The following is an 18,685-nucleotide window of genomic DNA, read 5'->3' as shown; positions in this document are numbered from 1 at the left end:
GTAGGTGTGTTCTCAGTTAAGCTCTGTCTTGCATCTGCTCCTTACAGATGCAAAACAGATTCATAAACTTCGACCCCTGTAACTTAGAGTAGGTACCTTTTGAGGAACTCTGTTGACCAATCAGCTTTATCATCATGCCTGGAAATTATAACATGATGCATCATTAGTATGGTTATCATAAAGACACAAAGTGGTAGGAGTAGCAAAAGAAAGATGAGAGGCATTTGAAGGAACCTAGAACTTATTAAATACAACATCCTCTGATTCTTCTCCACTTTTGTCTAGTCTACCTTCTTTAAATAAACTTGTTCATATGCTAGCTAATATTAAGATGAGGACCTTTGATAAGCGTTGTGGATGTATTTGTTATAATCATGGTGGGTTTTGTCGAATTCCTTATTTATAAAAAATCATAGAAAATAAAACACTATCATGCGTAAAAACATGGAATTTAATATAAAATACCAATGAAAAAATATTTTTTACTTTGTTTGAAACAAACCCACATGCTATAGAGCAGACACAATAACTGTGAGGCCAATGAAAAAAATTTTAAATTTGTTATTAAGAAAGGACTTGATATGACCCATGCAGTCAAGAGATTTTCTCTAAAACCCAATCAGAATAAGAGACAAAAGCTGTGTCTTCAGATCTGTCACACCAGGGTGCATGCTCCAGCAATCAAACCAAACGGACAAGAAGATGCCTCTCATACCTGAAGATGCATGTCTTCCTGAAGATGGTAGGGGGATTTCTGTGGATTTCTGTTAGACCCAGGGGCCCCGTGACCATCATATTGCGTAAAACATAGTCTGAACCCTTGAAAAAGAGGAAGCGATTTCATTATGGAAAAGAATAATTAGACCTCATATTCTCATTAAAGCTTTTGGGGACAAATGAATAAGAAAAATTAGAAAAGCTTAGATGACCCCTAGTTTTAAGTACTGGGACATTTTACTTATTCAGTATCACTAAGGAATGAAGTGTATAACAGGAGAAAATTTTCACAATATGAGATTGGTTAAATGCAAAAATGTATTTTTTATAATTGTGATAAAATGCTGGGTTTATGTTATTTTTCAGAAGCTACAAGTGCATTGTAGAACATTTGGAAAATACAAAAAGTCCTCTCCCCCCAAAATAAGTACAATACAAATATTCTCCAGTGAGGTCACTTCATCACAACTGTTCTTGCCAAGTCACTAGTCAGTGACTCTCTCAATGTCAGATCCCTAATCCTTATCTTCTTCTATTTCTTGCAATGAATAACTCTCTTCTTTATATACTTTCTTGGCTTGGTTTTCGGAACCCCACTCACTCCCAGTTTTCCTCCTGCCTCACATAGCACTCCTCTCATTCTCCTTGCTTTCTCTTCTTTGTCTCTCTTACCTCTAAGAGAGTTTCAATCTATAGGTCATAACCTACACATGGGTTCTAAGAATATTTTGATGTTTCCTTTAACAGCCTTATTGAGGTATACTGGATATACAAAGATGTGCATATTCAGTGTCTACAGTTTGATGAGTTTGGACTCATGAGTTTTGGTCAACTTTTTTTTTTTTGGTAGAGACTAGTTTATAATATTAACATGTTCTATAAAATACACTAGACTTTAGGAGTGACAAATTCAACTGGGAGAAGCAAAGAGTGGCCTTTTATGCCCTCAAAATAATTTTTAAAAAATTATTTGGTTAAGAGGATAACTGTGATAACAGGATCCACAGGGGCTACGTGCTGGGTGCTGCTTGGAAGAACAATTGCTTCTCTTGCCTCTCTACACTCCGTGACCGCAAATGTTCTACCAAACTCTTGGGATAAAATGTTTTCAACAGAATACTTAGCGAACTGTAAAGATTATCCCACATTGGCAACTGAACCTCTAGTTTTTTTTCTAATTTATTTCTTCCATGGTTTGTTATTTGGTGTTACACATACTAGACTGATATGCTTTTTTAAGAATCTTTCTGTGATTGTGTTTTTAAGTTTAAATCTTTAGCTAAAACCAAACAACTTCTCTCTTGTCCACCCCCAAACCCCATAGTATAAATAACCTCTTCTGCTGTTAGACCAGAAGCATAATATAAAAAATAAAGGGCTTAGAATAGTATGCCTGAGAAAAAGCTCCTCTTTCATTTATTTTTATTTAGACTAAGAAACTATAAATTCAGCAAGTGCCTCAGCAATTATTCAGTGGTGAGATAATTGTTGCTAGATAAAATATCCTAGGAAATCATTCAGAGAAAGAGCTACAATTGTTTTCTCCCCCATTTTTCTTCTTCTGCTACTGGCTTGTTATTTTTTTCCTTTACGTTTGTAACATTTAATCATTCTTAACTTTCTCATCACATATTATTTATCTTTAGTTCTTAACATCTTATGCTTTTTTCTCTTTTGACAAGATTTTTTAAAAAAAGAATTAAATAACATATAATTCTACAATTTCTAATATAAATTAAATAACAGATAATTCTATAATTTCTAATAGAAAGTATTAGAAAACATTACTGTCGTTTACTAAAAGTAGGTATTATTTTTGGAAACTTCTGTTTTAGTTGTGTGTATGTGTGTTTGTAAGGGGTAAGGATATCAAATGTTTTTACACTATGGTCAAGGTCAAGAGAATTTTGTGCCACTATGATTTCAAACACTTAAAGTACCTCAGGGCTAGGTCCTGACATTTTATTATTAATTTTTTTTCTATCTTCATTCATTGCTTTGGTCACTTCATCCAGTCTCATGGCTTTTGTTTTGTTTTTTATTATTTTGGTAAAATACACATAGTATAATATTATCATTTTAACCATTCATAAGTGCACAATTCAGTAGTATTAAATATATTCACAGTGTTGTATAATCTAGTCTCATGATTTTAAATAACATTTAAAATCTAGGTTAGCTACCCTAGGTTTCTCTGGAAACACTAAGCTCATATACCCAACTGCCTATGTAGTATCTCCACTTAGATGTCTAACTGACATTTCAAATTGTAGTTCCAAAAATCTTTTTCTGCCCTGGCTGGTATAGCTCAGTGGATTGAGTGCGGGCCTGCAAACCAGATGATCACAGTTCAATTCCCAGTCAGGGCACATGCCTGGGTTGCAGGCCAGTTCCCAGCAGGGGAAGCATGAGAGGCAACCATACATTGATATTTCTCTCCCTCTCTCCTTCCCTTCCCCTCTAAAGATAAATAAATAAAATCTTTTTTAAAAAAGCTTTTTCCATTTAGTAGATAAAAGTTATCTTTTACTAACTTTATATTTATTTCATTATGAGAACAGCTGAACATTTTTTCATATGTTTATTGACCATTTGCATGAGTTTTTCTTATAGACTTGTCTTTATTTTTCTTTTGGGTTTTTAAAAAATCTCATGGATTTGCATACAACAATGTTAGCCCTTAGTCAGATATGTGACAATTTCTCCCCAGTTTTTCAAAAGCAATTTATATTTTCTACAACTTTGGTACAAGAAAGTTTTACATTTTTATGGAGTCAGTGTATCAACCTCACCTTCACTGTTTTAACCTTGCATGTAGGTTTAGCCATCCTTTCCCCAGACCAAGGCTATAAAGTCCCTGTCATCCTCAGGGATGTGTTAACAGTTATTCTCATGTATTTGTTCTTCCTCCAGATGAAGAGATAAATCATTTGTTCAATTTTAAAAATTATTTAAGGATTTTTCTTGGAATTTTGTTAAATTTATAAATAATTTTTGGGAGAAATTGTAGTTTTAAAAAATAGCCTTGTGAAAAAATTATGATATGACCTAATTTATAAAGCAATTTTGTGTCCTTTGGTAAAGTTTATAGTTTGCTTCATATAAGACCTCAGAGTGATGGGTCAAAGTGGGGGGAGTGTTCCAGACAAAGTGAGAGCATTTTTGAAGCCCTTGAGGTAGAAAAAAATTTTTTCTATCATATATGATAGGATGTGAAATATTAATTGTGGTGTGGTATTTTTCCTCCTGCCCTCCTTCTTCTGCCCATTTAAGCAGTCCATATTGCCTTAGAAAAGAAATGTGATGAGGTAAAAAGCAGAAAGCACTGGCTAATCTCTAGCTTTTGTTTTTCAAAAGCTTACATTGATATGACTTAAAATAGCAAACCAGGTACAAGTGTTAGTCACCAAAGACCTCAGGGAAATAAAGGACTGAGCTCTTGGTTTCCTTGCTGGCTGTCAGCTGGGAGCTGCTACCCTTGGCTCTTAGAGACCGTGGGTCTTTGTGCATAGCCCTACACATCTCAGAATCAGCAAAGGGGTGTGTAATTTTTCTCCTACTGTCATCTCCCTGACTCTTCTCCCATCCTTTCATCTTTCAGGGACCACAGCCAGAAAAGATTCTCTGCTTTTAAGAGACCACTGATATGTCTACTTTTTGAGGCACAGAGCAGGCTGGAGAAGAGGATAGATCTGGAGGGGCTGAAAAAGAGGAAGAAAGAGGCTAAGAAAATTACCATAGTTGAGTGCTTGAAAAAAGATATCCCTTTTTATATAGCTACCCTCATCCATTTTTAACACCAAAACCTTACCATAGTGCTTTCACCTAGGACAAACCCTTGTGTTTCTCCTTAGATAGCTAGCTGTACTGGTCTCAGCTTGGCTATGACCCCACCCAGACCCTGCTGCTGAGTGGTCCTCCTCTCCAGCCCTTTGGGATGGTCTTCACTTCCATAAGATGGCCTGGGTTAAATGGACAGTGACCTTTGTGGCCTTGTCTGCAGCACTGCCCTTGAAGCCATGCTTCTTGCTGACTGCTATGGGCAATTTTAACCTTTTCCATAGTGCCCCAGGTGTCATTTCCATTAAGGCCCCAATGAGGTGCTTAAGCACAGTGAGACACGGGCCAAGTAGAATTCTCCTTGAACCCCACACATTTCAGCTGCATTGTGGCTGTGGCCTATCAGACTGGGTGGTCTCCCTCCACACTAAGTGATCCTTACGCTTGGCTCCCCACCACACATACATACCGGGTGATCCATCCAATTCCAAGGGTACTTGGAGACTCCCATCCCTTCCCAACCCTAGACTCAGCACTTGTAACTAGCAAAAACTCATCACATTATAGATAGAGGGTCTTTTTAAAAAATGGTGTGACGTAATTGTTCTTCCAAAACAGTAGTGCCTTATCCCTTCCCACTTCACCCATATGATTCTGGTGGGGGCTTCCAGTTACTGTAACTCCCCATCCTGGCCAGGACGGCATATCTCAGCATATTGGAATGAGTTTTCTTTCTTGAGTTTTCCCAATTGTAACAGGAAGGAAAGATTCTTTTTCTAGCTACTAAGCAACTGGTTTGTCCTGTGGAGAAAGCCCATCTTTAGCTAGAAGTACAAAGTCAAAGTGCAGAGGGAAGCAGCCATGAGAACTGGGGAGAGAAAAGGACAAGAGAGAGCCTTATTGGCATTGAATCCCTGGATCTGGTCATCCTGGAAGCCAGCTCAATACCTGCCCTTTCTTCATGTTTGGTCACATGAGTCAATCAATTCCCCCTTTTGCCTAGGCACTGTGAGATGGATTTCTGCCACTCATAACCAAGATTCTTGAGTTGGAGTCATGGGAAACATGTCCCCAGTTAGGCCTAATAGCTAACTAAATATGGTTTTAGAATATCAGCAAGGCAATAATATCTAGAAACTCTATTACCTTGGGAAGGTCTAACACTGCCCAGCCTTGCCTACCTGCTCTGGGCTAGGCTCAGTGAAGTATGTAGTGACAGAGGTAATGCTAGATGTGATGTCGTAGAGCCAACTGATACCAGTGATCACAACATGCAGGATGTGCTCCCGGCTATGGACGTAGTGATAGGCAGTACTAAAGACATTGGCAACACCCTGTAGAGACATAAAATTTTAGTTGGCTTTTTTTTTTTAGAAAAAAAAGCAAAAAAATTAGTAATGCATCAATTAGATTATCTTTCTACTTGCTCTACTAGGAAGTAGAATAACATTCTACTTCCTACAAATTATTCACCAGTTCTCAAAAGACAATGCTCTAGCTTCTACTACGAAAAAAAAAAAGAATTATAAAGAGATCAAAGGTGTGAGAAGAGATCCACCCTAAGGTCCACATAACTTATTACATTTCCTGATAATTATCCAGTGAGATGTGTGATATGTACTATCAGAAAATAGTGCCAAAAGAACAAAGTAAACTTTGAGATGAGAAAAAAATGCTTAATAGCCAAGAATGAATATCAGCCTTGGGCAGATGGGTAGGACCTGTCCTGATCTGATGCAATTGCAATGTCTGCATCCTTACATGGCTGCTGTCACCAGATCAGCAGCACAGGATGTGCTGAGTCCCAAAGCCTGCAACATGCTAGATTACACAGCCTTCTTATAAGACAAAAGATTCTGTTCTACAGCAAAGGAATGGGAACTCCTTAGAACTCATCTGTGGTCTTGTTGTCAAGAAACTCTAGGAACCACAGATTCTTCTTTTTTTAAAATATATTTTATTCATTTATGTCATTACAGTTGTCCTATTTCCCCCCCTTCATTCCCCTCCACCCTGCACACCCCTCCCTCACCATTCCCCCCATTTAGTTTATGTCCATGTGTCACAAGTTCTTTAGATTCTATATTTCCCATACTATTCTTGCCCTGCCCCCTGTCTATTTTCTATCTACCGTCTATGCTACTTATTCTCTGTGCCTTCTCCTCCTCCCACTCCCCTGTTGCTAACCCTCCATGTGATCTCCATTTCTATGATTTTGCTCCTGATCTAGCTGTTCTTTTAGTTTGCTTTTGTTTTAGGTGTGGTTGTTAATAACTGTGAGTTTGCTGTCCTTTCACTGTTCGTGCTTTTTTAACTTCTTTTTCTTAGGTAAGTCCCTTTAACATTTCATATAATAAGGGCTTGGTGATGATGAACTCCTTGAATTTGATCTTATCTGAGAAGCACTTTATCTGTCCTTCCATTCTGAATGAAAGTTTTGCTGGATAGAGCAATCTTGGTTGTAGGTCTTTAGATTTCATGATTTGGAATACCTCTTTCCAGCCGCTTCTGGCCTGTAAGGTCTCTTTTGAGAAATCAGCTGACAGTCTGATGGGGACTTCTTTGTAGGTGACTGTCCCCTTATCTCTTGCTGCTTGTAGGATTCTCTCCTTCATTTTAATCTTGGCTAATATAATGATGATGTGCCTTGGTGTGTTTCTTCTTGGGTCTAACTTCTTTGGGACTCTCTGAGCTTCCTGGATTTCCTGGAAGTCTATTTCCTTTGCCAGATTGGGGAAATTCTCCTTTATTATTTGTTCAAATAAGTTTTCCACTGGTGGCTGTTCCTTTCCCCCTTCTGGTACCCCTATAATTCAGATGTTGGAGCGTCTAAAGATGTCCTGGAGGTTCCTAAGACTCTCCTCATTTTTTTGTTTTTTTATGTTTAAAATTATTAAAAAATATATTTTATTTATTTATTTTTAGAGAAGGGAATACAGGGAGAAAGAGAGGGAGAGAAACATCAATGTGTGATTGCCTCTCGTGTGCCCCGCACTGGGGACCTGGCCTGCAACCCAGGCATGTGCCCTGACTGGAAATCGAATCAGTGACCCTTTGATTTACAGGCAGGTGCTCAATTCATATGTTTCTCCCTTGCTGCCTTTAAGATTCTCTCTTTGTCCTTGAATTTTGCCATTTTAATTATGATGTGTCTTGAAGTGGACCTCTTTGGGTTCCTCTTGATTGAGACTCTGTGTTTCCTGGATTTGTATGGCTTTTCTCTCATTAAATTAGGAAAGTTTTCCATCATTACTTTTTCAAACAGGTTTTCTATCTATCCTTTGCTGTTCTTCTCCTCCTTCTGGTATTCCTATTATATGGAATGATTATGTTTCAAGTTTTCTTGCAGTCTCTTACCACCTGTTCATTCTTTCTTAGTCTCTTTTCCTTTTCTTACTGTATCTGGGTGTTTTTTTCTACCTTGTCCTCCAGCTCACTGATTCATCTTCCGCTTCATCTAGCCTTCTTATAGTTCCTTCTAGTGTGTTTTTTATTTCTGAGATATTATTGTTCATTTCTTTCTGATTTTTGTTTGTTTCTATTTCTTTATTCATGCTGTTATAGTTCTCACTCAGTTTCATGTAGTTGTCTGTGAGTTCCTTGAGCATCTTTCTAACCATTATTTTGAATTCTGTATCTGAGAGTTTGTTTACCTTCATTTTGTTTAGCTCTTTTCGTGGGGAGTCCATTTCTTTTTTTTTAATTTATTTTTTTATTGATTATGCTGTTATAGTTGTTCTATTACCCCCCTTCATTCCCCTCCACCCTACCCCCCCGTCCCTATCATTACCCCCCCTTTAGTTTATGTCCATGTGTCACAAGTTCTTTAGATTCTATATTTCCCATACTATTCTTGCCCCCCCATCTATTTTCTATCTACTGTCTATGCTACTTATTTTCTGTACCTTCTCCCCCCTTTTCCTCCTCCCACTCCCCTGTTGCTAATCCTCCTTGAGATCTTCATTTCTATGTTTCCACTCCTGATCTAGCTGTCCTTTTAGTTTGCTTTTGTTTTAGGTGTGGTTGTTAATAACTGTGAGTTTGCTGTCCTTTCACTGTTCATGTTTTTTTAACTTCTTTTTCTTAGATAAGTCCCTTTAACATTTCATATAATAAGGGCTTGGTGATGATGAACTCCTTGAATTTGATATTATCTGAGAAGCACTTGATCTGTCCTTCCATTTTAAATGAAAATTTTGCTGGATGGAGCAATCTTGGTTGTAGGTCTTTGGATTTCATGACTTGGAATACCTCTTTCCAGCCCCTTCTTGCCTATATGGTCTCTTTTGAGAAATCAGCTGACAGTCTGATGGGGACTTCTTTGTAGTTGACTGTCCCCTTATCTCTTGCTGCTTGTAGGATTCTCTCCTTCATTTTAATCTTGGCTAATGTAATGATGATGTGCCTTGGTGTGTTTCTTCTTGGGTCCAACTTCTTTGGGACTCTCTGAGCTTCCTGGATTTCCTGGAAGTCTATTTCCTTTGCCAGATTGGGGAAATTCTCCTTTATTATTTGTTCAAATAAGTTTTCCACTGGTGGCTGTTCCTTTCCCCCTTCTGGTACCCCTATAATTCGGATGTTGGAGCGTTTAAACATGTCCTGGAGGTTCCTAAGACTCTCCTTATTTTTTTGAATTCTTGCTTCTTCACTCTTTTCTGTTTGGCCATTATTTGCTTTCTTCTGGTCCACTCCATTGATTTGAGTCCCAGTTTCCTTTTCATCGCTATTGGTTTCCTGTGCAATTCCATTCATTTCAATTAGTTTTGCCTTCATATGTTTGTCTAATTTGTGGCTATAATCAACCAGTTCTGTGAGGATCCTGATGACCAGTGTTTTAAACTGTGCGTCTGAGAGTTTTGCTATTTCTTCATCTCTTAGATTTATAGGCTCTGGGGCTTTGAGATCTTCTTGAGCCAGTTTTGGTCTGTTCGCTCCCGTTAAGTGTGAGGAGCGGAGCCTTGGACTTCCAGGTCGCTGGGTTGTGATTCTGTATGTGGAAGCGGGGTCAGAGCGGGGAAATGGCGCCCCCTCTGCTGTTTCTTGCAGCTGGGTGAAGAGCAGAGCCTTAGGTTGTTCACCGGGGCAGAGCCACTTAGGTCGCTGGATTATGACGCTGTATGTGGAGGCGGGGTTAGAGCGACAAAATGGCGGCGCCCTTAGCCACTGCTTGCCGCTGGCACTGCTGGCTCTTGTCCAATTGCCCATTCCCTCGCTTGTCTATCCACACACGAATTCGAGACCACAGTCAACCCACAGCCCTGCTCCCTCGCTGTTTCCCTGCGATTGCTTGCTGAGTTGCCCACCAGGTCCAACCCTGTGCCTGGATTCCGCGCGCCTGAGTCTGTCTGACCGAGTTTTCCTGTGCTACCCCACTCTGCCAGCTGCTGGTTTTGCCCCTCTTACCGGTCAGGCTGAAGAATTTGTTGTTAACAGACTTCTGAAAAGTTCAATTTTCTGTGTTCTGGCTGTGTTTTATGTTGCTGATATTTAGTTGTCTCTAAACTTGGTTGTGTGAGAAGGCATGGCCTCTCCATCTATGCCTACATCTTGGTGGAAGTCCAGGTGTGGTTCTTAATAACTGAGAGTTTGCTATCCTTTCACTGTTCATCTTTTTTATCTTCTTTTTCTTAGGTAAGTCCTTTTAACATTTCATATAATATGGGCTTGGTGATGATGAACTCCTCTAACTTGACCTTATCTGGGAAGCACTTTATCTGTCCTTCCATTCTAAATGAAAGCTTTGCTGGATAGATGAATCTTGGATGTAGGTCTTTGGATTTCATGACTTGGAATACTTCTTTCCAGCCCCTTCTTGCCTGTAAGGTCTCTTTTGAGAAATCCGCTGACAGTCTGATGGGAACTCCTTTGTAGGTGACTGTCCCCTTATCTCTTGCTGATTCTAGGATTCTCTCCTTCATTTTAATCTTGGGTAATGTAATTATGATGTGCCTTGGTGTGTTCCTCTTTGGGTCAACCTTCTTTGGGACTCTCTAAGCTTCCTGGACTTCCTGGAAGTCTATTTCCTTTGCCAGATTGGGGAAATTCTCCTTTATTATTTGTTCAAATAAGTTTTCCACTGGTGGCTGTTCCTCTTCCCCTTCTGGTACCCCTATAATTTGGATGTTGGAGTGTTTAAAGATGTCCTGGAGGTTCCTAAGTCTCCCCTCATTTTTATGAATTCTTGTTTCTTCATTCTTTTCTGTTTGGTTATTTCTTTCTTCCTTCTGGTCCACTCCTAGTTTCCTTTCCATCACTATTGGTTTCCTGTGCATTTCCCTTCATTTCAGTTAGTTTAGTCTTCATTTTTTCCTCTAATTTGTGACTAAAATCAACCAGTTCCATGAGCATCCTGATCACCATTGTTTTAAACTGTGCATCTGATAGGTTAATTATCTCTTCGTCACTTAGAATTATTGGCTCTGGGGCTTTGAGCTGTTCTTGAGCCATAATGTTTTGGTCTGCTCGCTCCTGTTACGAATGAGGGGCAGAGCCTTATGTGTTCACCAGGGCAGGGCAACCCAGGTCGCTGGTTTGTGACGCTGTATGTGGGAGCAGGGTCAGAGAGGAGCAATGGCGTTTTTTCTGCTCTCTCTGGGATTTCGGTCCTCTCTGCTGCTTCCCACAAGCAAACCGGGCCCCTGCACCCTCTAGGACCCTGTGGGTCTCTCCAACAACCTCTCCGTGAGCCTGGGAGCTTCTCCCGGCACCTCGACCCCAAAAGTTTTTCCAATTGGTGATTTTAGGCTTTAATTCCCATCACTGGGGCCCTAGCCTTTGCAGTCTCTCTCACTGCTCGCTCTTTCGCCTGGTTTATCTGCGTGCAAATGTGTGACAATGGTCAGCCAGCTGCCTTGCACCCTCACTGGGTCTGCCCGTTGCCACCCCATGCCTGGGATCTGCCAACTGCCACCTATGCGCCTGGGTCGATCTGGCCGCTTTTTCCTGCCGGACCCTGCTCTGCCTGCTCTGCCAGCTGCTGACTCTACCCCTCTTACTGGTCTGGCTGAATGGTTTGTTGTTGTTGGACTTCTGTACAGTTCAATTTTCTGTGTTTTGGTTGCATTTTTGTTACTAAAACTTTGTTGTTTTTAAACTTGGTTGTGCGAGAAGGTACAGTGATTCCACCTACACCTCCATCTAGGCCGGAAGTCTGATCCTGGAACCACAAATTATTAAAAAATATATGTATTTTATATTAGGGCCCAAGGCATCTAAGGGTAACACAGGAAACTACCTCCAAGGACTAAAGAATCAATTTATAATTCATTTTGACATGTTCTCTAACAAGGCTATATATAATTCATTTATTGACAATCCCATATTACTCCATTTTGCTTCTTAATGTCGTCACATCATTGTGTCAGATGAGAATGAATTGGATTATTAAAAAGATGTCCAGAGAAAAAGATTATACCACTTTCCAGTTATTCATCCAGTAAGTAGGAAGAGAAAATTTAAAATAATGGTAAATAAATATAAAGAGCCAGGGGCTTACAGGGGAACAAATTACAAGGGCATAGCAAGTTCCTGATTGCTACTACATGCCAGTCCATTGCCTCCATAAAGGCTTTCAGTCTTCCTTCATTGCAATTTCTATTCATAATATTAAATTTAAATACATTAGAAATGATCCAGTTACTTTACAGTCTTTAAAAGGGCCTAAAACTAGTAGGTTCTGGCCAAAATGGAGGCATAGGTAGAAACCCTTCCCTTCTGCACACAACCAAAAGGAGGATAACAACCAATCTAAAATCAATAAACAACCAGAAGTGCCAGAAAATCAAACTACATGGAACTCCGACAACCAAGGAATTAAAGAGACAGTCAACCAGACCAACCAGACTGGTAAGATGGGCAGGCTGAGAGAACCCACAGTGAGGCAGTGGACTGTAGTAGGTGGGGCTGGCTGAACTGGAAACAGACTCAGAAGCTGACTGTGGACTACAGTGAGGGTTGCCTGGGTGGGAGAGACTCCCAGTCACACACCAGAGTATGGGAGTTTATTGGAAATTGGGGCTAGAGCCTAGGCTAGCTGCATTGTTCCCTCTCTGGTCCCTCCCCCACAGACAGTGCCTTGCAGCAAGGAGGGTTGCCCTGCCTTGGTGAATACCTAAGGCCCTGCCTCCTTACAACTTAACAGGTGTGCCAAGACAAAGAAATAGGGCCCAAATGAAAAAACAGAGCAAAACTCCAGAAAGAGAGCTAAGCAATAAGGAGATAGCCAACCTATCTGATGGAGAGTTCAAAGCCCTGGTAACTAAGATGCTAACAGAACTGACTGAGCTTGGTCACAAAATGAAAGAACAAATGAAGGATACCCAAAGTGAAATAAAGCAAAATATTCAGGGAACCAACAGTGACAGGAAGAAAACCAGGACTCAAGGCAATGATTTGGAACAAAGGGAAGAAATAAACATCCAACTGGAACAGAATGAAGAAACAAGAATTAAAAAAAAAAAATGAAGAGAAGCTTAGGAACCTATGGGACAATTTTAAGTGTTCCAATATCTGAATTATTGGGGTACCAGAAAGAGAAGAACAAGAGCAAAACATTAAAAAGATATTTCAACAAATAATGAAGGAAAACTTCCCCAAACTAGTGAAGGAAATTGACTTCCAGGAAGTCCAGGAAGCCCAGAGAGTCCCAGAGAAGTTGGACCCAAAGAGGAGCACACCAAGGCACATCATTTATTAAGTTACCCTACATTACAAATAAAGAGAGAATCTTAAAAGCATCAAGAGGAAAGGAGAGAGTTACCTACAAAGGAGTTCTCATTAAATGAAGGAGTGCCCATAAGACTGTTGGCTGATTTCTCAAAAGAAACCTTACAGGCAAGAAGGAGGTTGAAAAAAGTATCTGAAGTCATGAAAGGCAAGGACCTACATCCAAGATTACTCTACCCAGCAAAGCTATCATTTAGAATGGAAGGGCAGATAAGCTGCTTTTCAGATAAGGTCAAGTTCAAGGAGTTCATCATCACCAAGCCCTATTAAATGAATGTTAAAGGGACCTAAGAAATTAAAGATAAAAAACTATGACCAGTAAAATGACTACAAAGTCACAAATATCAACAAATGAACCTAAAAAAAAAAAAAAAGAAAACCAGCAAAAATAAAAACTAAGCAAACAACTAGAACAGGAACAGAATAAGAGAAATGGACATCCCATGGAGGGTTTTCAGTGGGGAAGGTGAAGGGAGGAATAGTGGGGAAAAGTGCAGAGAAGAACCATAATTGGTAGGCATAAAATAGACGGAGGGGTCAAAAATGGCATAGGAAACAGAGAACTCAAAGAACTTATATGTACAACCCATGGACATGAACTAAGGGGGGGCATGCTGGTGGGCTGGGGGGTGCAGGGAAGACGGTGGATAAAGGGGGAAAACTATAATAATATAATCAATAAAATATACTTTTAAAAAAGGGCCTAAAACTTAAACTTTTTTCTTCATTCTTCATCCTCAACAATTATAACACTGATATCAAGAACCATGGGAATGCATATTATATTTAGCACCATTTGTGGAAAGACCAAAGGATTTCTAGGTCCCACTCTTAATAAAACATAAATATATCCTTTCTAAAAGTTCATTCTTACTATGTGGGTATTAGTGATATAATAATTGGATTTCAGTTCTACACCATAAAATTCTGTTTCTATGATTAATTCAATGGGATACATATTAATAATCTTTCCAGAGAGTCTAAAGCATAGATGTGCAACTGAGGCTGAGAGTTCTTCCATGTGTAATGGGGAAGCTCTCCAAAGGCTGACACATACACACAGGGAACTGGAACCTGTATGACGACACTGTCTACATATTATACATAGCTCTACCCTAACCTAGTTTCAGGTTTTGCTTTTTAAAAAGTATAGAAGGAGAGTCCATCCTACCATTACTATTGAAGAATATATCCTCTGACTTACCTGATAGAATCTGATCTCATGAGGCAAGAAGATGTTTATTTTCAGGGGATCTCTTAGGGTGTCAACAGCCATGACCCCAAAAATCCTCATATATGCATCCTGAAGAGGCAGAGCGAGCAATGACCCATTTTGATCAGTCTCCTTGTGGGAATGGTTCCAGAAGAAAATGTTCCCATGGTGCTGAACTTGGGGGACATGTATTGGCTTCCCTTCATCTACTACTGTAAAGCTGAGGAATAGGAACATGAAGATGGGAGAAAGGCACAGAAGGGGCTTTAGAGTAAACCATGCAGGGAACTAGATCAATTCTCCATAATTATTGGCATTATATGTCAGCATAGTGGACTCATAAAATTACCAGTTTGGAGAGTCTGACTTAAAAGATTTACAAATGAGCTCAGATCATAACAGAGATAACAGATATAAACAGGAAACAGGAGACAATTTATAGAGCAGGCAGAAACAACTGAACTGATATTGTGAAGCAGAGTTCCTATCTGGCAGCTCAATGCCTAAGGTGAGCTCTGGAAATGATTAGGTAAAATCACCCAAGACTGGAAACCCACCCCACTCTCACACTTACCTCCCACTCTGGAAGCATTTGGTGACTTGAGGCATCTCTCCCTTAGGCAGCTAACTAGGATTTCAATGCTAGCTTACTTCAGAAAGGGAATTATGGTATTTTTTTTAGAAGGCCAAAACCAACCTTTTCCAGAAATCCTTACCTGATTCCTTTCATGTCCCTGTAGAGCACTTTGTTTAATACAAATGGAGCATCTTCTAAAGTACAAGCTGTATTCCTTAACAGAACAGTCCCTCTATCAGGCAGTAGTTGGTTTTCTTCTAAAAGGGAAATGTGGGCACTGATCTTCTTATTTCCATGGACTTGAGCATCCTATGGCAAAATGTTTCTGATCATGCATTTGCCAATAGCTATTCTCTTGTGTTTCCCTTCATTAGCCACTTTGTGCATCTAACCCCAACAATTTCATTTTTATGAGTAAATAATGAACATATTACCACTCATGGACAATCCCCCAACCTGAGTTTTAGTGAGTGGAATGAATTTACTTTATGCCAACTGGACCAGCTTACTAAACAAACAGACAAAAAGCTCTCAAAGTCTACTCAAATTTAGTTTTAAAGCTTGGATCCCTTTGAACTATAGTCATATTGTCTGGGCTTTAGTAAAAAGTATTTATTTTAGAGAGGTGGGGCAAGAAGATGGCTTTATTCTACTTATTTCTTAACCATCTACTATGATATAAACATGGAAAAATGCTCAAGGAAGTCTTAACATAGCTTGGCTATTAATTTGATTTATGTCATTTTTAAAAAAGGATTTCTTGGGACCCCAGATTGTAGACTTTATGCAACTACTATTTCTAATAGAAATAACAGAAAATTCTCTGTATCTAAAATATTATTATGTCACTAAGACTATTATGTGTTAACACATACATTAAACATATCTATAAATTGGGAAACATGAGAGACACTTTCCTTGAAATTTGTCTCCCCTTTCTATATATTTGAGTTTGCTTGTCATGCCTTTTTTCTTTCTGCATTTATTTCGCTTTTTCTACATAAATGATCCATAGAGTAACTAACAAAACTGTAGTGAGATATCTGTTGGGGTACTGCAGATCTCTGAAGCAAGTTGGAGTAATAGCTCTTTTTCTTGACTGGCCTCCTGTTCCTAGTCACATCATTTCAAACTACATTGGAAACCAGCCATTCAGGAGGTGATTCGAATAATCAAGTGTTGCTATTTAGCTGAGCTGAATGACACAGGTTCCCTGGATCAATGGAATCTGTGATATATGTAGGAGATAGCCATGCTATTACTGTCTGGGAGGAGCAGCAAGCCAGAGTCTGTGAGGGAGTGGCAAAGGTGTGGACAGGGGCCCATCAGGGTAATGTGTTTTAAGTGACAGAGTTCTGTAGTAGACTTAGCTTGTTCCTAGGCAGTGAAAAATTGTGTGATGTTGGATTCCACTTTATAATAACTTTATGATTTAAATAGTTCATTTTTGAACTGACTCCCAAAATATGATGCAAGGAAAATGTAGCTTGACCTGCTTGCGTATCGTCCTGCTGGAATTTTCAGTATCAGTTTGTGTTCTAGGTTTATCTGAATGTCAGCACAAATGAAATTTGAGATTATGTCTTAATTCTATCTTTTACATCTTTCCTCTCTGCTTCTACCTTGCCAGCCTGGAACAATTGCATCTTCCACAGGATTTGAGTCATTGTAATATATTAAAATGAATAAAACATTTATAGCAATACCCGACAAATTTTAACAGAATTTAGTGTGCTCTTCCTTTGCAACCATCAAACATCACCTACTATAAGGAAAATTTTCTTCTTATATATCATTTTAGGAAATATACCTGTGTGAGGGCCTTAAAGGTCTCAGTGTACACTGGCTCCAGGGACACCCCACTTGTCTCTGCAGCCCGTTGAATGTGATGCAGCCACTTCCGTCTGGCACTATTCCTCAGACCCTCAATATGGCTCCTTTCTACAGCAGTCATCAGAAACTCCACAAGGCTTTCTAGAGCATGATCTTCATTGCCGTTGAGTTCAGATACAATCAATTCTATGTATTTCTGAAACTGTTTTGAAGACAACCTTACTTCATCACCAGGGTGTGGCTTTGGGAATTGGATGAACAGTTTAGCTAAAAGACATAAACAAAAAAACCAAGCACTAACCAAAAGGTCATTTACCTGTGGGGGAATTTTCATTCCTCTTACAACAAACTGAAGTCTCTGACAACTGCCCTCCCATGGAAAACCAGGTATATCGAAGGTGTCTAAGCCCAGTGGAACATCTACAGTGATGTCCCAGGCCTAAGGTCAAGATGATTCCTATGTCATCTTCTCTGTTTTTTTTTAAATTCTACCACTTAGGTAAAACTCCAAGGTCAACTTTGATTTCTCCCTACCTTTTATTGGGTTGGCAAAAAAGTCTGTGTTTTTTTCTGTAAAATAAGAGACTCATTTTTCATTTTCACCAATAATTTTATTGATTTGGATTTTTTTACTATGACAGCTACCTCCTGTGTGGTATGATGTTGATTGATCTCAGTTAATATCTTGATTTGATTACTAACAACTTCAGCTGGTCTACCCCACCATGGAGCATCATCTAGCAGGAAAGCTCCAGCACAAAACTTTGCAAACCACTTTTGATACATTGGATCAGTTACAGCACCTTCTCCATACACTGCACAAATCTTTTCTTGCATTTCAGTTGTGCTTTTACCTTTCTTGAAATAATAAAGCATAATATGCCAAAAATGTTGCATATTTTCTTCAATCTTCAATATCAAAATGGCTACACCAAAAATCACCAATTTTGATGATTTTTAATGTATGTTGATATAATAGCTGTCGCAATACAACCTAACAAAATTGTTTTTGAATTAAGTTAAAGGCAACTAAGCACTACTAGAGACATCTTACAGAAAAAAACAAACTTTTGGCCAACCAACTCCTTCCATTTCCAATAGACCAACCTAATTCTATCTTGTTAGTCTTTGACAATGTATCTTCTGCACATTCCTCTCCTTTCCTACTTCCATAGTCCCAAACCAGTATTAAACACTCTATAATTGAATTGCCAATGGTAAGGCTCAATACATGTTTGTAAAATTAAATTAAAACAAAACTTGCATTATGCAATTCCTTGGTCCAAAGTATATTTGGACCCTGTTCATTTTCCAAAAATATTTACCCATACTACCATATAGGAATTATTTGTTTCAGTATCCTCATTTTACTCATGATCCCTGACCATGCCTTGCACACTTCTATACCCACATCTTTTTTTCATATTTTATTCTACAATCATGATCCAGTACCAAATCTAAACATTACCAATAACTTACATCTTCCTCTTTGCCACTACCATTGTTCTACTCTGTGCACCAATATCCTGAAATTTTGCTTTTGCTTTTTTTCCCTTTTTATTTTCCTATTAGCGTTACTGTGTGTATGTGTGTGCATGCACACGTGTACTTCTAAACAGTATGTGGTTTTGTTTTGTTTGTATACTTTAGAAAAAGGACATCATACTATATGTAGTTTTCTGGGACTTGCTTTTTTATTCAATATTATACCAATATATACATCCATGTTGTTCCTGCAGCTGTGACTCATTCATTTTCATCACTATATCATGTCATTCTGTAAGATTACCACCATCAATTTATTTATTCTCTTATCAGTGGGCCTGTAGGTTATTGCTAAC

The 18,685-nt window shown here is 39.0% G+C and overlaps 1 protein-coding gene across 1 annotated transcript in view; it reads right to left on the bottom strand.

Annotated features, from left to right (window-relative positions):
- EFCAB5 (EF-hand calcium binding domain 5) overlaps positions 1-18,685 on the bottom strand; it is a 117,683-nt gene that overhangs the window by 14,395 nt on the left and 84,603 nt on the right. Inside the window, exons 17-21 of the mRNA XM_037162780.2 lie at positions 16,822-17,111; positions 15,151-15,320; positions 14,426-14,654; positions 5,679-5,831; positions 716-819 (exon numbers count right to left, since the gene is read on the bottom strand). Of these exons, the coding sequence (XP_037018675.2) occupies positions 716-819; positions 5,679-5,831; positions 14,426-14,654; positions 15,151-15,320; positions 16,822-17,111 (946 nt within the window). The remainder of the gene's footprint in view (positions 1-715; positions 820-5,678; positions 5,832-14,425; positions 14,655-15,150; positions 15,321-16,821; positions 17,112-18,685) is intronic.

This window comes from Artibeus jamaicensis, unplaced genomic scaffold, assembly GCF_021234435.1.
Source record: "Artibeus jamaicensis isolate MK-2021 breed Jamaican fruit bat unplaced genomic scaffold, CSHL_Jam_final contig_2790, whole genome shotgun sequence".
NCBI classification, from domain to species: Eukaryota; Metazoa; Chordata; class Mammalia; order Chiroptera; family Phyllostomidae; genus Artibeus; species Artibeus jamaicensis.
This window is presented reverse-complemented; position numbering and strand designations above follow the sequence as displayed.